Source organism: Chlorocebus sabaeus, chromosome 24, assembly GCF_047675955.1.
Source record: "Chlorocebus sabaeus isolate Y175 chromosome 24, mChlSab1.0.hap1, whole genome shotgun sequence".
Taxonomy (NCBI): Eukaryota; Metazoa; Chordata; class Mammalia; order Primates; family Cercopithecidae; genus Chlorocebus; species Chlorocebus sabaeus.
Genome location: NC_132927.1, coordinates 278845 through 297416, shown reverse-complemented (window position 1 = coordinate 297416; position 18572 = coordinate 278845). Strand labels below are relative to the sequence as shown.

At 44.6% G+C, this 18572-nt stretch overlaps 1 protein-coding gene across 1 annotated transcript; it reads right to left on the bottom strand.

Annotated features, from left to right (window-relative positions):
* Positions 1-67: 67 nt before the first annotated feature.
* LOC103228700 (dehydrogenase/reductase SDR family member 4) lies at positions 68-18072 on the bottom strand. The gene is made up of 3 exons (XM_073011234.1): positions 12466-18072; positions 676-882; positions 68-258 (listed from the first exon to the last, which is right to left on the bottom strand). Exons 1-3 carry the CDS (start codon positions 12778-12780, stop codon positions 112-114), a joined length of 669 nt encoding a protein of 222 aa, XP_072867335.1. The 5' UTR covers positions 12781-18072; the 3' UTR covers positions 68-111.
* Positions 18073-18572: the final 500 nt, after the last annotated feature.

Sequence of the window (18572 nt, the reverse complement as noted above, 5' to 3'; positions counted from 1 at the left end):
TTTATGAGGTGAACAGTAGGGTGAGCAGAGGTGGGAAAGGCCAGTGGATGAATGCAGGAAAAGCACCAGGAGCTAGAGCCCAACACTGCCCCATGGGCTGTCTCCAGGTCCTCAGAGGCGGGACGGGGTTCCTCCACCCACCACCACTGTCTCCCCAGTGATGTAGCTGGCATCTTCAGAGCACAGGAAAGACACGATGCCAGCATAATCCTCTGACTCGCCTAACCTGGGGAATAGGAGAAGCAAGGAAGGGAGTAAAAATCAAACAGGTCTCCCTCCCTCACTCGGCCCACAGGGAATGAAATTTGCTTAATCAAGAATTATCAGGAACAGAAAGGGAAGAAACTGCCCGTCCTCATGGCAAGAGAGTAAGGATGGAGAGACTTCCCTCTTTCACTTCCTATTTCTTTTTCTAGCTCCAGCTCTCCCCACTGCCCTCATGTGTTTCATTTGTTTCAGGTTCTAGTGATGCATTTTGCTGCATCTCTCCAATTCTCATCCACGTAAGGAGAGAGGAAACAGTGTGAGTAGAGTCTGAATACCTCAGTCTCCACCCTATACCTCAGGAAAGGTGTGATTGGAGTCTGGCTTGGAAAGGGCAGTTGGTACAGAGAGGGAATATGGAAAAGCCCAAGGAAGGAGAATGGAGTGGTTGAGAGTTCAGGAATCAGGTACTGGGCTTCCCTGTCCAAGAAGATGGATGCCTTTCAAGGGGTTCCAGTGGGATGCAGAGCTCCCCTTCCTCACTACACTGCAGAGGTGAGTCGTGATAAGTCCAGGTGCTAGGCAGTTCACCCTAATGTTCCTTGGGGCCAGCGCTATGGCCAGGGTCTTGGTGAGGCCCAACAAGGCTGTTTTACTGACATTGTAAGGACTGAGGCCCTGGAGAAAGAAGAGAATGTGTCAGATTCATAGTTTCCAGGTCACTCTTGGTTCTAATTACTAGATATAAAGGGCAGTGCTCAATAGGGATCTCCTGTAAGGGAGGGGCACAGTTAGGAAACTGTCCTGTGGCTAAACCTCCCCTAGGTTATGGTTTGTGGAGGCAAGGCATCTATTTTATGGGCAGGGACTTGGTGGTGTGATTTTAAAAGGAGACACAAACTTCTTTGGGTAACAGGTGGGGTGGAAAGATGTACAGAATGGGATGGAAGGGGCAGTCAAAAGGGTTCTTACAGGAAATGGACTGAAGGCTGCTATGGAGGCCACGATCACCACTGAGCCGCCTCTGGAAAAAGAAGAGAGTTGACGGTCTTCCCATTATGGACCACTGCCCTCAGCCCGTGTGGGGTCCCATCTCACCCAGGCTCTCTCTCACTCTCTGTACCCTCGTTTCTCCATTTCTGGCACCACTGCCTTTGTCATCAGGGCTGGGGCCTTCACATTAATGTCCAGAGTCTGAAGCCAAGAGAAGAAGGGGAAACAGCGTGAGTGAAGAGCACTGGAGGAGGCATGGCAATGAGGAGTGAGATTGGGTTCCTAGGATGTTTGTCAGAGCTGACGAAGATCTTAGGATGATATACCTGCATCTTGCACATGAAGAAACTGAGGTTCAGGGAGAGGTAGCTCTCACCAGCTGCTCAGCTATATAATGATACATTAGGTTCAGGTGAGAAAAAATGGAGCCTGGTTCATCTTGTTTCATGACCAGCCAAGTATGATCTGGCCCAGAAGGGGCCTAAATCCTCAGGGCTCCTTTGGATTTGAGCTGTGTTTTCTGTGTTTCTTCAAAGTAGGGAGAGCCTGCAATTGTCAGCCTCCTGGACCTGTCTTAGAGTGGGCCATGCTTCTCAGAGAAAATGTGGCCTGACCTTGGATACCTGGGGTTGTTCTAGCACTTCTCTGGCTTCTGTGCTTAGGGAGTGAGATGCTCTTGGCCCTCTAGGATGGACTGCCTGGCTAGACCTGATTAGAAAGTGGGATCGTGAGGAGGCACCTTCTGGGGAAGCTGGGAGACAAGCTACAATCAGAATCCCCACATCCATAATCTAAAACAAATGCATCACCCCTGTTTACATTGTTCTAGACAACTGCTTATATTAAAATATTTCAATCTTACAGAAAAATTGGAAATAGAACTACAACGAGTATCTAGAGATCCTTCACTTAGATTCACCAATTGTTCTCTACTAAAAATACAAAAATTAGCTGGACGTGGTGGCGTGTGCCTGTAATCTCAGCTACTTAGGAGGATGGAACAGGAGAATAGCTTGAACCCGGGAGGTGGAGGTTGCAGTAAACCGAGATCGCACCACTGCACTCCAGCCTGGGCAATAGAGTGAGACTCCATTTCAAAAATAAATAAATAAATAAAAATTAAAATAAACAAACTTAGTTGCAGATACTAGAATGCTCTATCCCTAAATACTTACCATACATTTCCAAAGAGCAAGGATGTTCTTTTACGCAACCATCATCCATTATCACACCCAAGAAGTTTGACATTGATGATAATTTTATCTAATATATTGGCCCCAATTGTCCCCCAAATGTGTTTTTTAAAAAAAGTCCAGAGTTCAATCAAGGATCAGGCATTATGCTTGGATTTGATGTACTGTGATATTTAAAAAATATATATAATCTAAAAGAAAAGTTACAGGTACACCTTATTTTATTATGTTTTGCAGCTATTGTGTTTTTTACAAATTGAAGAGTTTTACAGATGGAAGGTTCATGGTGCTAACTGGAGCCATTTTTCCAACAGCATGTGCTCACTTTGTCTCTGGGTCACATTTTGGTAATTATTGGGAATATTTCAGACTTTTTCATTATTATTATATTTGTTACAGTGATCTGTGATCAGTGATCTTTCATGTTTTTATTATAATTGTTTTGGGGTACCACAAACCACACCCAGAAAAGAAGGTGAACTTAATCGATAAATGTTGTGTGTGTGCTGACTGCTCTGCCCGTCTCCCATCTCTCTCCCTCTCTGTGGGCCTCCATATTCCCTGAGACACATTTACATTGAAATTAGACCAATTATTAACCCTGCAATGGCCTCTAAGTGTTCAAGTGAAAGGAAGAGTCACACATCTTACACTTTAAATCAAAAGGTAGATATAATTGAGCTTAGTGAGGAAGGCATGTTGAAAGCTGAGGCAGGCTGAAAGCTAGGCCATGTGCACCAGTTAGCCAAATTGTGAGGGCAAAGGAAAAATTCTTGAAGGAAATTAAAAGTGCTACTTCTGTGAACACATAAATGATAAGAAAGCAAAACAGTTTTATTGTTAATATGGCTTCCAAAACTTCAAAGGACAGGCTTATTCTCTTGTTAGGGGCTAATGCAGCCAGTGACTTTAAGTTGAAGCCAATGCTCATTTACCATTCTGAAAATTCTAGGGCTCTCAAGATTTATGCTAAATCTACTCTGCCCGTGCTCTAGAAATGGAACAACAAAACCTGAATAACAGCACATCTGTTTATAGCATGGTTAACTGAATATTTTAAGCTCATCGTTGATAGCTACTCCTCAGAAAAAGATTCTTTTCAAACTGTTACTGCTTCTCAACAATGCTCCTGGTCAGTCAAAAGCTCTGATGGAGATGCACAAGGAGATTAATGTTGTTTTCTTTTCTTTTCTTTTTTTTTTAATTTATTTATTATTATTACACTTCAAGTTGTAGGGTACATGTGCACAACGTGCAGGTTTGCTACATATGTATACTTGTGCCATGTTGGTGTGCTGCACCCATCAACTCGTCATTTACATCAGGTATAACTCCCAATGCAATCCCTCCCCCCTCCCCCCTCCCCATGATAGGCCCCGGTGTGTGATGTTCCCCTTCCCGAGTCCAAGTGATCTCATTGTTCAGTTCCCGCCTATGAGTGAGAACATGCGGTGTTTGGTTTTCTGTTCTTGTGATAGTTTGCTGAGAATGATGGTTTCCAGCTGCATCCATGTCCCTACAAAGGACACAAACTCATCCTTTTTTATGGCTGCATAGTATTCCATGGTGTATATGTGCCACATTTTCTTAATCCAATCTGTCACTGATGGATGGATTAGAGACTTAAATGTTAGACCTAATACCATAAAAATCCTAGAGGAAAACCTAGGTAGTACCATTCAGGACATAGGCATGGGCAAAGACTTCATGTCTAAAACACCAAAAGCAACGGCAGCAAAAGCCAAAATTGACAAATGGGATCTCATTAAACTAAGGAGCTTCTGCACAGCAAAAGAAACTACCATCAGAGTGAACAGGCAACCTACAGAATGGGAGAAAATTTTTGCAATCTACTCATCTGACAAAGGGCTAATATCCAGAACCTACAAAGAACTCAAACAAATTTACAAGAAAAAAACAAACAACCCCATCAAAAAGTGGGCAAAGGATATGAACAGACATTTCTCAAAAGAAGACATTCATACAGCCAACAGACACATGAAAAAATGCTCATCATCACTGGCCATCAGAGAAATGCAAATCAAAACCACAATGAGATACCATCTCACACCAGTTAGAATGGCGATCATTCAAAAGTCAGGAAACAACAGGTGCTGGAGAGGATGTGGAGAAATAGGAACACTTTTACACTGTTGGTGGGATTGTAAACTAGTTCAACCATTATGGAAAACAGTATGGCGATTCCTCAAGGATCTAGAACTAGATGTACCATATGACCCAGCCATCCCATTACTAGGTATATACCCAAAGGATTATAAATTATGCTGCTATAAAGACACATGCACATGTATGTTTATTGCAGCACTATTCACAATAGCAAAGACTTGGAATCAACCCAAATGTCCATCAGTGACAGATTGGATTAATGTTGTTTTCATGCCTGCTAACACAACATCCATTCTGCAGCCCATGGATCAGGGGGTAATTCTGACTTGCAAGGCTTATTATTTAAGAAATACATTTCGTAAGGCTGTAACTGCCATAGATAGTGATTCCTCTGATTTATCTGGGCAAAGTCAACTGAAAACCTTCTGAAAAGGATTCACCATTCTAGATGCCATTAAGAATATTTGTGATTCATGGGAGGAGGTCAAAATATCTACATTAACAGGAGTCTGGAAGAAGTTGATTCCAACCCTCATGGATGACGTGGAGGGGTTCAAGACTGCATCAGAGGAAGGAACTGCAGATGTGGTGGAAATAGCAAGAGAACTAGAAGTGGAGCCTGAAGATGGGACTGAATTGCTGCAATCTCATGACAAAATGTAAATGGCTGAGGAGTTGCTTCTTATGGATAGGCAAAGAAAGTGGTTTCTTGGGATGGAATCTATTTCTGGTGAAGATGCCATGAACATTGTTGAAATCACAACACGGGATTTAGAATATTACATGAACTTAGTTGACTAAGCAGTGGCAGAGTTTGATAGGATTGACTGCAAGTTTGAAAGAAGTTCTACTGTGGGTAAATGCTATCAAACAGCATTGCATGTAACAGAGAAACCTTTTGGAAAGGAGGAGTCAGTTGATGTGACAAACTTCACTGCTGGCTTATTTGAAGAAATTGCCACAGCCACCCCAGCCTTCAGCAACACCATCCTAAGTCAACCACCATCAATGTTGAGGCAAGACCCTCTACCAGAAAAAAGATTACAACTTCTGAAGTCTCAGATGACTGTTAGCATTTTTTAGCAATAAACTATTTTAAAATTAAGATACGTATATAAATTTTAAGACATAATACTATTGCTCATTTTATAGACTATCATTAGATGACCATTATAGTGTAAACATAACTTTTATATGCACTGGGAAACCAAAAAATTCATGTGACTCGCTTTATTATAATATTGAATTTATTGTGCGGTGGTCTGGAACCAGACCACAATGTCTCCGAGGTGTGCCTGTACTGAGTTTAAAACTGACTTTCATATGGTCTCTATTCAGACTGTTCATGAATGATGTTCCTCCATTTTAAAGACTATCAGAATCTGTCTAGGTGGGGTGGCTCACACCTATAATCCCAGCACTTTGGGAGGCCGAGGTGGGTGGATCAGTTGAGGTCAGGAATTTGAGACCAGCCTGGGCAACACAGTGAAACCCTGTCTCTACTAAAAATACAAAAAATTAGCCGGGCGTGGTGGCACACGCCTGTAGTCCCAGGTACTTGGTAGGCTGAGGCACAAGAATTCTTTGAACCTGGGAGGCAGAGGTTGCAGTGAGGTGAGATCGCACCACTGTACTCCAGTCTGTATGACACAGTGAGGAAAAAAAAAAAAAAAAAAAGGAGAGGGAAACAGCCTAACAGAATAAAAAACCAGCTCACTGAAGAACATTTTGGCACTTCGGTCTTTATGTGTATGAAACACTGGTAAATAAATCATAGTATTTTTGCATCCTGATACTTTAGTGTTGAGAAATATTTGATGACATCTGATATAGTTGGTATGTTTGTGCCCTCTAAGTCCCATGTTGAAATGTGATCACCTGTGTTCAAGGTGGGACCTGGTGTGAGGTGTTTGGGTCATGGGGGTAGATACCTTATGAATGGCTTTGTGTCCTCCCTGTGGCAATGAGTGAGTTCTCACTCTATTACTTGATGCCAGAGCTAGTTGTTTAAAACCCTGGTGTCTCTCTTGCTTCCTCTCTTGCCGTGTAACATGCCTGCTCCCTTTTCCCTTCTGCCATGATTGTAAGCTTCCTGAGGCCTCATCAGAAGCAGATACTGGCACCATGCTTCTTCTATAGTCTGCAGAACTGTAAGCCAAAACAACCCTCTTTTCTTTTTTTCTTTTTTTTTTTGTTTTGAGACAGAGTCTTGCTCTGTCGCCCAGGCTGGAGTGCAGTGGTGCACTCTCGGCTCACTGCAAGCTCCACCTCCCGGGTTCACGCCATTCTCCTGCCTCAGCCTCCCAAGTAGTTGGGACTACAGGTGCCCAACACCACTCTCGGCTAATTTTTTGTATTTTTAGTAGAGACGGGGTTTTATCGTGTTAGCCAGGGAGGTCTTGATCTCCTGACTTTGTGATCCACCTGCCTCAGCCTCCCAAAGTGCTGGGATTACAGGTGTGACCTGCTGCGCCTGGCCACAACCCTCTTTTCTTTATAAATTGCCCAGCTCAGGTATTCCTTTATAGCAATGCGCAACAGACTAATACAACGTCAGAGTAAAAAGTAAAACCATGGGAGATCATAAAAAAATTAGCATTTTGTACCTTGAATTTAGACATCTGGATCTCAAATTTTCTTGACATTGCAGTTAAGAAGAAAATAATATAGGTTTTTATTTTTATTTTTTAAAGGATGTATGTTATAAAGTGGCAACTGGTCATTTCACCAGAATTAATATTTTACTTAACTGGCAGCTTTTAATATTTCCCAACTAATGAAACATGATTCCTTTTTGGTAGCTGAAAGGGGGACGGTTGGGTGTGTACATTTAAGTGTCATAGTTGTTGGCATATTAGCTGCCATGTCTCTGTTGGAAATCAACAAGGCAGAAGAGCTTGCCGGGGAAGAATGCTGGGGAGGGGAGCAGACGGCGGATAGTGAAGAGCAGATGGAAGCAGACAGAAGTAGGAGCAGCAGAAACGAATAAGAAGGGCAGGGACAGAGGAAGCTGCCCCCACCCACCCTTTATGAGGTGCGCTCCACGTGTGTGGCATGTGGCAAAGAGTCCTCACATTTACACTGCTCTTGACAAACGCATTCTAAAAGCAGACGGAGTTTGTGCTAAATGTGTTCTGAGGCCCACCCTTGCTGCTTTAATCCCCTCTCACCTTGTCCCATATCTCCTCGGTGATATCCATTAGGCTTCCAAAGGAAGTGCTGGCAGCAGTAGTGGAGACTAGGATATCGATACCGCCATGAAGCTTCACAGCCTAAAGAGAGGGGTGAGGTCTGGACGAGGGCTGCAGTAAGTAAGGGAGGTGCATTTGTCCATGTTGATAAAAAATTCTTTTTGAGCCAGGCCCTGTGGCTCACGCCGGGAATCATGGCACTTTGGGGGCCATGGTGGGAGGATCACTTGAGCTGAGGAGTTTGAGAGAAGCCTGGGCAACGTAGGGAGACCTTATCTCTATATTAAAAACAACAATGACAAGAAAACCTTCCTTCTTAGGAACTATCGTCAAAATAACTTCTTTTTTTAAAATATCTTTTCTTCAAAACTGCCCTAAGATCTGCTGCTAAGCATTTAAGGTTGGCTTCCTTCTTTCTTTTCTTAGACAGATTCTTGCTCTGTCTCCTAGGCTGGAGTACAGTGGCATGATCTCAGCTCACTGCAGCCTTGACCTACGAGGTTCAAGCCATCCTCCTGCCTTAGCCCCCCAAGAAGCTGAGAATGCAGGTGCATGCTACCACACCTGGCCAAGTTTTGTAATTTTTGTAGAGACAGGGTCTTGCCATGTTGCTCAGGTTGGTCTCGAACTCCTGAGCTCAAGCCAGCCGCCTGCCTCAGCCTCCCGAAGTGTTACAGGCACGAGCCACCAGGAAGTTGGCCTTTTTACTTTTGCAGTGTTTTCTTCCCACCTCCTATTCTTCTAAGGCTGTCTCTGACCCTTTGCTCTTTTCTTTACATTTTCCCATTCGGGAGCTCCTTCATTGTCATGATTTCAAGTCTCACCTCCAAATCTATTTCCAGTCCCCTCCTCTTCCTTTCACACTGAGTTCCACCCACATTTCTCCAAGTGCTTACTGTCCAGTTCTCCTTGAATAAGTTACCCTTATCTCAAAGTCAATCTGTCCACACTTACCTGAATGGAAAACCTGGCTGAAATAGAGCTGTAGAACTTACCACTGGAGGGGTCTTTGAGATCATCTATTCCAATGTCCTTAAGGTGGAGATGATGAAACAGGTTCTGGGAATTTTCTCAAGATCATATAGTTAGGTAGTGACACACTGCGGCTAGCTAAGAACAGGAGGCCTGCTTATTCTATGTTTGGGAAAGTGATTTGCTCAGGGCACAAAGCTAGTTAGCGGTGGAAGAACTGAGGTCAGTCTCCCATTCTGTAGCACACCGCTAATTCATAAGAGCCCTCTGAAAGTGAGTTGGGGTCATTAGGAAACTGGCTGCCCAGGAGAGCCATGATGGGAGAAGATACCAGCCTGAATTTAAAGCAATTCCATATTTGGTTTTAATGTCATTTTCTCTGTCTCTGTCTCTCTCTTTTGACCTGGAGGCATGAAAGATTTAAGGCAGAAACTGACATTTAAACTGAGAAAACCAAGAAAGGCAACATCTCACCTCCTTAATAAGTTATAAGTAGGTAGTGAGGCGTGTGCTAGAGTAATGAATGGCCAAGCAGAATCTGCCAACAAGAGTTTTCAGTACAAAGCGGCCCTGAAACCAGACTTCGCATTTGCCCAGAACTGGCAATTTTGATGCCTTGGGCAAGTAGCAGTACATGGGCCCTTGGTCAACTTTGTGCTTCAGATTTGGCACACAGAGGGGTGTTACTAACAATGTACACCATCTGCTAGCTTCCCGTTTTAACTAATTATTCTTGTTAACTAGGTGCTAACCTTCTACATGGTTGAAGGAATGCCTGGGCTGTCAACAAAATTAAATCTAAGAAAATTTAAAGTCATATACTCTTTTGAAACCAGTATTAATACTTTCTTGCACCCTTTAAATTTTGGTATCCTGGCATAAAGCCCAGTCACCTGCCTTGGCTCTGTATAAGTCTCACCAATGGACTTGTTACTAGGGAGGTGCAGAATAAGTTAATAAGTGATTTGTGCTGTGCTCAGTACACATGTGTTTGGGCTGGGAGAAGACAGTGGATTGCTCTAGAATCACCTGGAGACATTTTCTACTCTGCTGTATACCCCATACCCCTCTCCTTCTAGGTCTGTCAGCACAGAGACGGGAGGAGGCTGGGTTTTGATTGAACAGAGATAGCAAACCATAAAAGAAGAATAAGGCTGGGTGTGGTGGCTCACACTTATAATCCTAGCAGTTTGGTAGGCCCAGTGGGGTGGATTGCTAGAGGCCAGGAGTTCAAAACCAGCCTGGGCAATAAAGCCCCAACTCTACAAAAAAATTAAAAAATGAACTGGTGTAGTGGTGCCTGCCTATAGTCTTAGCCACTTGGGAGGCTGAGGTGGGAGGACTACTTGAGTTCAAGAGTTGGAGGTTATAGTGAGCTATGATCATGCCACTGCACTCCAGCCTGGGCAATAGAGTGAGGCCCTGTCTCTGGAGGAAAAAAAAAAAAAAAAAAGTCTTCTCAGTCTTGTTCTAAATTGTGTGCTCACTATACTAAAGCGGTTAGGAGGTGTTTGCTCTGTGTTCTGATAGTTATACATTTTTAAGAAAAAATATAATCAAGCAGATAGGCAGCTAATCTGGTTTCCGCTTACCACACACTTAGAAGCTTTGTGGTGCAGATGAGGAGGCCACTGGGTAGTAACCATTCTCAGGGCAGTGGCTTTTCTCATTGCAGGGTAACATGTGGCAATTGGCAGAAGACATTTCAAATAGCTGACAAGTATTCTATCATTCTCCTCTCTGACAATGGTCACACAAACTACCCGAGAGTCATTTTTGACTTCGCTCGTGTTTCCCACGTTTTGACATGGGGTTGGAAAATCTTGGTTCATTCCCACTAAATGTCTCTTGGACACATCTGTTCCAGTCCCACCACCACTGCTCTAAACCTGGATGACAGCAACAGCTTCCTCACTAATGCCCTGGATTCAGTGTTTTCTCTGTATATCCTTCCTACCAGAGCCATATTATCTTTCTTAATAACCATCTTTCTCTTCCTCAAAACCTCACATGGTTTCTTATTTGCTACAAGAATGTCTAAACATATCCTTTTAAGAGGCCATATCCTTTTAACATCCTTAACATATCCTTTTAAAAAGCTATGGCTGGGCATGGTGGCTCTCGCCTGTAATCCCAGCACTCTGGGAGACCCAGGGGGTGGATCACCTGAGGTCAGGAGTTCAAGACCAGCCTGGACAACATGATGAAACCCCATCTTTACTAAAAATACAAAAATTAGCTGGGCATGGTGGGGGGCACCTGTAATCCCAGCTACTCAGGAGGCTGAGGCAGGAGAATTGCTTGAACCTGGGAGGTGGAGGTTGCAGTGAGCCGAGATGGTGCCAATGCACTCCAGCCTAGGCAACAAAAGTGAAACTCCATCTTGGAAACAAACAAACAAACAAACAAACAGGATATAGAGGCCCATGGCCTCTATCTTTCTAATGCAGCCCCTTTCCCAGCAGTACTCCTAAGCCTGTGCTCTCCACTGTGGACTGACAGCGCTCCTCTCTTTCCTTCAGTTCCTCCTTGGCTGTCTGCTCATTTTGCAGAGTTATCTGGAACCTCATCTTTATTCCATCTGTCCATTCCCATCCATTCCTATAGGTTTAGCTCAAGTACTGCTTCTGGGCCAGGCCTGTAGCCCTGTTAAGTGAACCTGGTGGGGGCCACAGGATGTATTTCCACCAGGATTTTCATATTACATTGCTACTTACATGTGTTATGGTTAGTCACTGATTGACCCAGACTCCCAAATGGCTCCTTCCACCATCAGGATCAAGTCCTCAATCTTGGGCTCTGTCCACCAGCCTAGGCCAGGCAAGGTGACTTTCTAGGACTCACATTTGGCTCTTTCCAATGCATATTTGAGCATTTGCCAGAGAGTTCCTTAAAAATGGAATTACCCTATACTGTCTACCATACTATTGTCTACTATTGTTAAGATCCCCCTCTTCTAAGATTATGCAAATTATTTCTGCCAACCTTCCAATCTGTTAGCACAATCCTGTACTTTCCATTTTTGGGTAGATTCTCCCTTCCACTCTGGTGAATAAAGTGTGTGTCCTGAGCCTCAAGGGAAGAGGAGCTTCCTTTGCTGGATGGTTCATATTTCCTTCTGCAGCTGGAAGGCTGGTGTCCACTACTAACTGTGACATTGACTTATATACTTTCTTTGAGACTAAAGTCCAGTACCTGGTAGTCTGTAGCCAGTCAATAAAGGAAGGGAGCTTGGGAGGTCTGGGTCGAATCACAGCTCTTTCCTTACTGGCTGTGGGACCTTAGGAAGTTGCTCCAGCTATCTGAGCCAGTCTCTGCAGACTGAGAGAATAGTCCCTGCCTTGCTTGGGTTGTTGTCAGGTCTAGAGATAACCTTTGTAAGGCTTTGAACACAGGTAATGGCACATAGTAGGTGGTTGAAACATGGTGGGCTGCTTTCCGAGGTTCCCAGGGACTTGACTCTATAAGCTGAAGAACAGGGGATTGTTTATTAGCTCATGGGTGGGAACATCTATTTTATGATTGTATTTACCCTTCTCATCTGTCCAGTTAGATTGAAAATTGCTAGAGAACCAAAACCAGTTGTTTCTTTGGGGTATTCAAGGGATGATGCAGGATTGAAGCATTAGAGTGTTTTAACATTCTCTGATTGGGATGGGATGATTCTCCAACGTTAGTATATGGACATAATAGAAAGGCATACAATAAAAATGTACCGGTGGGCTGGTGTGGGTATGCAGAATGCACTGTTATGTTTTAGTTAACAGCACTGCATTGGATCTCACCAAGGCTGTCCAGGAAACCAGGGAAGGCGGCTCAGGCTGGCTCCTTTTTCTACCTCCTGGCTCTTTGCCCATTTCCCTGCAGCTCACCGTGTCCACCAGCCGCTCCCAGTCCTCCGCCTTCCCCACATGGCACACAGTGCCCGTCACGCTGAGCCCCTCCCCCTGCAGGGTGGCTGCTGAGTTCTGCTGCTTCTGACTGCTGACAACCACGTGGAGCCCATCTTGGGCCAGATGCCCGCGATGGCGAAGCGGATCCTGTGAGCAGAAAGACACAAAGACTGCCAAGTCCTGTGCAGGGGAAGAGGTTGACAGCATGGGCTCTGAAGTTAGACTGCCTGAGTTTGAATTCAGGCTCTTTCCCTATATGACCTCCACGTGTCTCTACTCTGTGTAAAACAGACTTGATGGCACAGCCTTTTTGGCGCTCATTTACTTATTTTTATTATGATCTGGAACCGCAGCCTCCATTCCCAAGAACTTACATCACTTTCTACAGTTCCCACCACGGGTGACAGGCTTCATCCCCTGTTGGGACTGAGAGGTGAGAAATGAGCTGGGTGTGCAGCAGCCACTTCCGTGATTTGAAGGTCTCACTCAGAACAGCCTTGCCCCCAGGTTTCTTTCTTACTAGTCTACAACATTCTCAAAATTCTATCCTTAGTTATTTTTTGGGGTGCATGTGAGAAGATGGTCTCCGGTCAAAAATGTAAACATTGCCTTGGGAGGAAGAGTTACACATTCTGCACTCGTCAGTCATTAGCATTTTACCTGCATTTGTATTTTAGTTTTGTGGAGAGCTGGCATCTAGCAAAGTCCCGTAGAAATGAGAACCAGGATAGATAAGAGTGGTGGGTGAGAAACAGGCTGGACAAGGTAGGCCCAGGTGTACCGAACTAAACAAAAATCTTGACACAAAGCTCTTGTGTCCCATCTGGGTAAGGGGGCGGGGTTCCTGGAGACTTTCCGATGCCCAAATAGAGTGTCTGGTACATTTTCAAAGTGCTGGAGACCCTGGGATAGGGTATTGAAATCCAGGTTCCCTCACATTTCTAGTTTCTGGTCTTCCCGGACGCTAGGTGGAGCCGGTTGACTGGGGCAGCCCAGAACCCCGGCGGGGACTAGATCGATGGGGCTGCACAGAGGTGGCACGGTTGTGCCAGAGGCAGCAGGGACACGAGGGCTGGCAAGGTAGGGCCCAGGGCCAGGAGATTCGGAGGGGGTTCAGGCGGACCACGTGGCTACTTTTTTCCAGGGCCAGACTTTGGCCGCAGGTGAGGTCTGAGGACAGGGGCACTGGAGGCAAAGGATGAAAGATCAGTGCCTGTTTGCAGGCAGCCAGGGCCTCAGAAACTCCAGCACTAGCACTCACCCGTCGGTGGAGGCGGTTACCAGGGCCACCTTATTAGCGAGCAGGTCCCAGGGGGTCATCCTGGAGCTGGCCATCCGCACTGACTTCCACGTCCGGGCACAGTGGCCTAGCAGCCCCGCCTTGTGCATGGCTCAGACCAGCAAGTCTGGGTTCCACTCCTTCCAGCGGAGGTGACAGAGAGTAGGGCAAGGGAGCAGGACGAAGGCCGGGCTGCTTTCCCTGCCACCCTCTCCCCGCTCTCGGCCCGCTGAGAGTTGTCTGTGACGGTGGGCGCCTCCCTCCGCCGCCGCTCCCCGCAGCCAGCTACCTTCCGCCCGACTGGGGCTTGCCTTCCGGGCTGGCGGGTGATCAAAGCGCTCTCTGTTCAAGTTTTCTGTAGGGCTCGCCCCTCTCCTGGCCCCTGCAGGAACCCGCAGACTTTGGCCGCTGCCCTTCTACATCTGCTTGCCCACGTTTTTCTTCTGCGGGAAGTGGGGGTTTTGAGTTGCTTTTGCTTCTTCAGAATTCCTTCTCCAAGAAAGTCTGGGTCAATGTATGTGACAGCCCACAGGAGGGCAAATGTTTTGAGACTGCCCATGGAGGTGAGGCCTGTGGTCCCCGTGGAGTCCACCAGGTGAGGCTGGGGGAGCCTGGGAGAGATGTGATAGGGAGTAGCTGCACCAGGCCTGGCACTGCCCTTCACTCTGCCCAAGGTCTCCTCCATCTTCACGGGCCCTGGAGGGCAGACTATGGTCATTGACCAAACAGTATCTCACATCCCTCTCCAAAGGGACTTCCTCCTTTACAGGGGCTAGTGCTAGCGAGGAGGCTGCAGAGTCCCTGGAGCAGTGGTGGAAATGCTGAGAATTGGGGGCACTCACGTTCTGCCTAACCACTATGTCCCCAGGTCTTAGCCTCCATCCTAGTTCAATAAATATTTGTTGAATGCAAAATCTCTTTATGAACTGTAAGCTATAAGCACATAGTAGTTACTGCCACCATGTAGTGATTATTATTGGTGCCCTGGGCCAGACTCTTCATCTGTAAATTACTGAGGGTATGGAGTAGATGGTGAATAAAGTCCTTGCCAGCTATAAATTCTGTGTCCAAGACTTCAGCCTCCACTTCTGCTATGTGGGCTGAAGTGATCTCCCTCCTGGGTTTCTGGGAGAATCAATAAATCTGGATGGCTTATGGTGCACTGTAGAAAGGCCCCAACAGACACAAATGTAAGCATCAGAACTGGTTTAACCCACTGGCCTCGAAAGGCCAGACTGAGAAGCAGTGCTGGTCCATGGCAACGTTTTCACTAGTGTAAGGCAAAATGAGAAAAGGAAACACATTACAGTGAGTTTCATGAAGCTAAGTTTATTTAACAGTCCTTTATTGTGGAGTATACGTTTGCTCCTTTTTTTGTGTGTGTGTTAGTGTTTTCTTTCAGAAAAGATGATGAAAGCAGATGGGTAGGTTTAGAGATGTGTTGTTGGTGAAATCACCAGTTTTGCAGCCTTATTTCCCTATAATTAGCAGGGAAAAGTCCTGATTTGTGAAATCCAGTTCTAGGGATGACTTTTTAATAGAATTCATGTTTGCTCAAGATTCATTTAGTATACGTGTAGGTCAACTGAGCAGCTGAAAAAGGATTTCAGCATTCAAAAGGCGTGTATGGCGAGCAAGTAATAGAACAGGCCTGCACTGGATTTATAGTATTTTCCTCAACCAAGAAGTTACAGCTGCAGTACTCTGCTTTGGTACTGAGCACATCCCCATGAGATAAGAGAGCTTAAGTATAATTTTCCCCATGTCCAGGGAAAAATGACTGACTGGTGCTCCTCAGTCTGAGCCTCATGAATTATTGACAGAGGCTGGAAGGGCCACACTCTTTGTCCTCTTGCACTATTTGGAGCTAATGCACTGTGGAAACCCTTCCCAGGGCTCTCCATCTGTGTGTGGGGCTGTAAGGAGGGTACACAGGAGGACTGCTGCAGGGGTTCTCAGGGCTTGGTTCAAAGGGACAGGCCTGCAAGGGGCATTTAATCTCTCTTCTCCTCTTCAGAGGTAGACAGGCAGACTCAGGGGCTGAGGTTGGCAGGAAAGTGAGGAAGACTACACTTCAAAGAGCAAAGAATTCTGGGAAAAGAGAATTGTGGCTTGGGAGCTTGGTGAACATCACATGGCCCTTCCTTGTGTCGGCAGGGTTGCTATTTGACCTCCAGCACTATTTCTTTTTCTTTCTTTTTTTTCTTTAAATTATACTTTAAGTTCTAGGGCACATGTGTACAACGTGCAGGTTTTTTACATATGTATACATGTGCCATGTTGGTGTGCACCCGTTAACTTGTCATCTACATTAGGTATATCTCCTAATGCTATCCCTTCCCCCTCCTCCCACCACACGACAGCCCCCAGTGTGTGATGTTCCCCCCGCTTTTGTCCAACTGTTCTCATTGTTCAGTTCCCACCTATGAGTGAGAACATGCAGTGTTTGGTTTTCTGTACTTGAGACAGTTTGCTCAGAATGATGGTTTCCAGCTTCATCCATGTCCCTACAAAGGACATGAACTCATCCTTTTTTATGGCTGTATAGTATTCCGTGGCATATATGTGCCACATTTTCTTAATCCAGTCTGTCATTGATGGACATTTGGGTTGGTTCCAAGTCTTTGCTATTGTGACCGCAATAAACATACGTGTGCATGTGTCTTTATAGCAGCATGATTTATAATCCTTTGGGTATATACCCTGTAATGGGATGGCTGGGTCAAATGGTATTTCTAGTTCTAGATCCTTGAGGAATCGCCACACTGTCTTCCACAATGGTTGGACTAGTTTACATTCCCACCAACAGCATAAAAGTGTTCCTATTTCTCCACATCCTCTCCAGCACCTGTTGTTTCCTGACTTTTTAAAGATTGCCATTCTAATTGGTGTGAGATAGTATCTCATTGTGGTTTTGATTTGCATTTCTCTGATGGCCAGTGATGATGAGCATTTTTTCATGTGTCTGTTGGCTGCATAAATGTCTTCTTTTGAATAGTGTCTGTTCATATCCTTCACCCACTTTTTGATGGGGTTGTTTGATTTTTTCTTATAAATTTGTTTAAGTTCTTTGTAGATTCTGGATATTAGCCCTTTGTTAGATGGGTAGATTGTAAAATTTTTCTCCCATTCTCTAGGTTGCCCGTTCACTCTGATGGTAGTTTCTTTTGCTGTGCAGAAGCTCTTTAGTTTAATTAGATCCCAATTGTCAATTTTGGCTTTTGTTGCCATTGCTTTTGGTGTTTTAGTCATGAAGTCTTTGCCCATGCCTATGTCCTGAATGGTATGGCCTAGGTTTTCTTCCAGGGTTTTTAATGGTTTTAGGCCTAACATTTAAGTCTTTAATCCATCTTGAATTAATTTTTGTATAAGGCATAAGGAAGGAATCCAGTTCCAGCTTTGTACATAAGGCTAGCCAGATTTCCCAGCACTATTTATTAAATAGGGAATCTTTTCCCCATTGCTTCTTTCTGTCAGGTTTGTCAAAGATCAGATGGTTGTAGATGTGTGGTATTATTTCTGAGGGCTCTGTTCTGTTCCTTTAGTCTATATCTCTGTTTTGTTACCAGTACCATGCTGTTTTGGTTACTGTAGCCTTGTAGTATAGTTTGAAGTCAGGTAGCATGATGCCTTCAGCTTTATTCTTTGGCTTAGTATTGTCTTGGCAATGTGGGCTCTTTTTTGGTTCCATATGAACTTTAAAGTAGTTTTTTCCAATTCTGTGAAGAAAGTCATTGGTAGCTTGATGGGGATGGCATGAATCTATAAATTACCTTGGGCAGTATGGCCATTTTCACAGTATTGATTCTTCCTATCCAAGAGCATGGAATGTTCTTCCATTTGTTTGTATCCTCTTTTGTTTCGTTGAGTAGTAATTTGTGGTTCTCCTTGAAGAGGTCCTTCACATCCCTTCTGAGTTGGATTCCTAGATATTTTATTCTCTTTGAGGCAATTGTGAATGGGAGTTCACTCATGATTTGGCTCTCTGTTAGTCTGTTATTGATGTATAGGAATGCTTGTGATTTCTGCACATCGATTTTGTATCCTGAGACTTTGCTGAAGTTGCTTATCAGCTTAAGGAGATTTTGGGCTGAGATGATGGGGTTTTCTAAATATCCAGTCATGTCATGTGCAAACAGGGACAATTTGACTTCCTCTTTTCCTAATTGAATACCCTTTATTTCTTTCTCCTGCCTGATTTCCCTGGCCAGAATTTCCAACACTATGTTGAATAGGAGTGGTGAGAGAGGGCATCCCTGTCTTGTGCCAGTTTTCAAAGGGAATGCTTCCAGTTTTTGCCCATTCAGTATGATATTGACTGTGGGTTTGTCATAAATAGCTCTTATTATTTTGAGATATGTCCCATCAATACCTAGTTTATTGAGAGTTTTTAGCATGAAGTGCTGTTGAATTTTGTTAAAGGCCTTTTCTACATCTATTGAGATAATTGTGTGGTTTTTGTCTTTGGTTTTGTTTATATGCTGGATTATGTTTATTGATTTGCATATGTTGAACCAGCCTTGCATCCCAGGGATGAAGCCAACTTGATTGTGGTAGATAAGCTTTTTGATGTGTTTCTGGATTCGGTTTGCCAGTATTTTATTCAGGATTTTTTCAACGATGTTCATCGGGGATATTGGTCTAAAATTCTCTTCTTTTGTTGTGTCTCTGCCAGGTTTTGGTATCAGGATGATGCTGGCCTCGTAAAATGAGTTAGAGA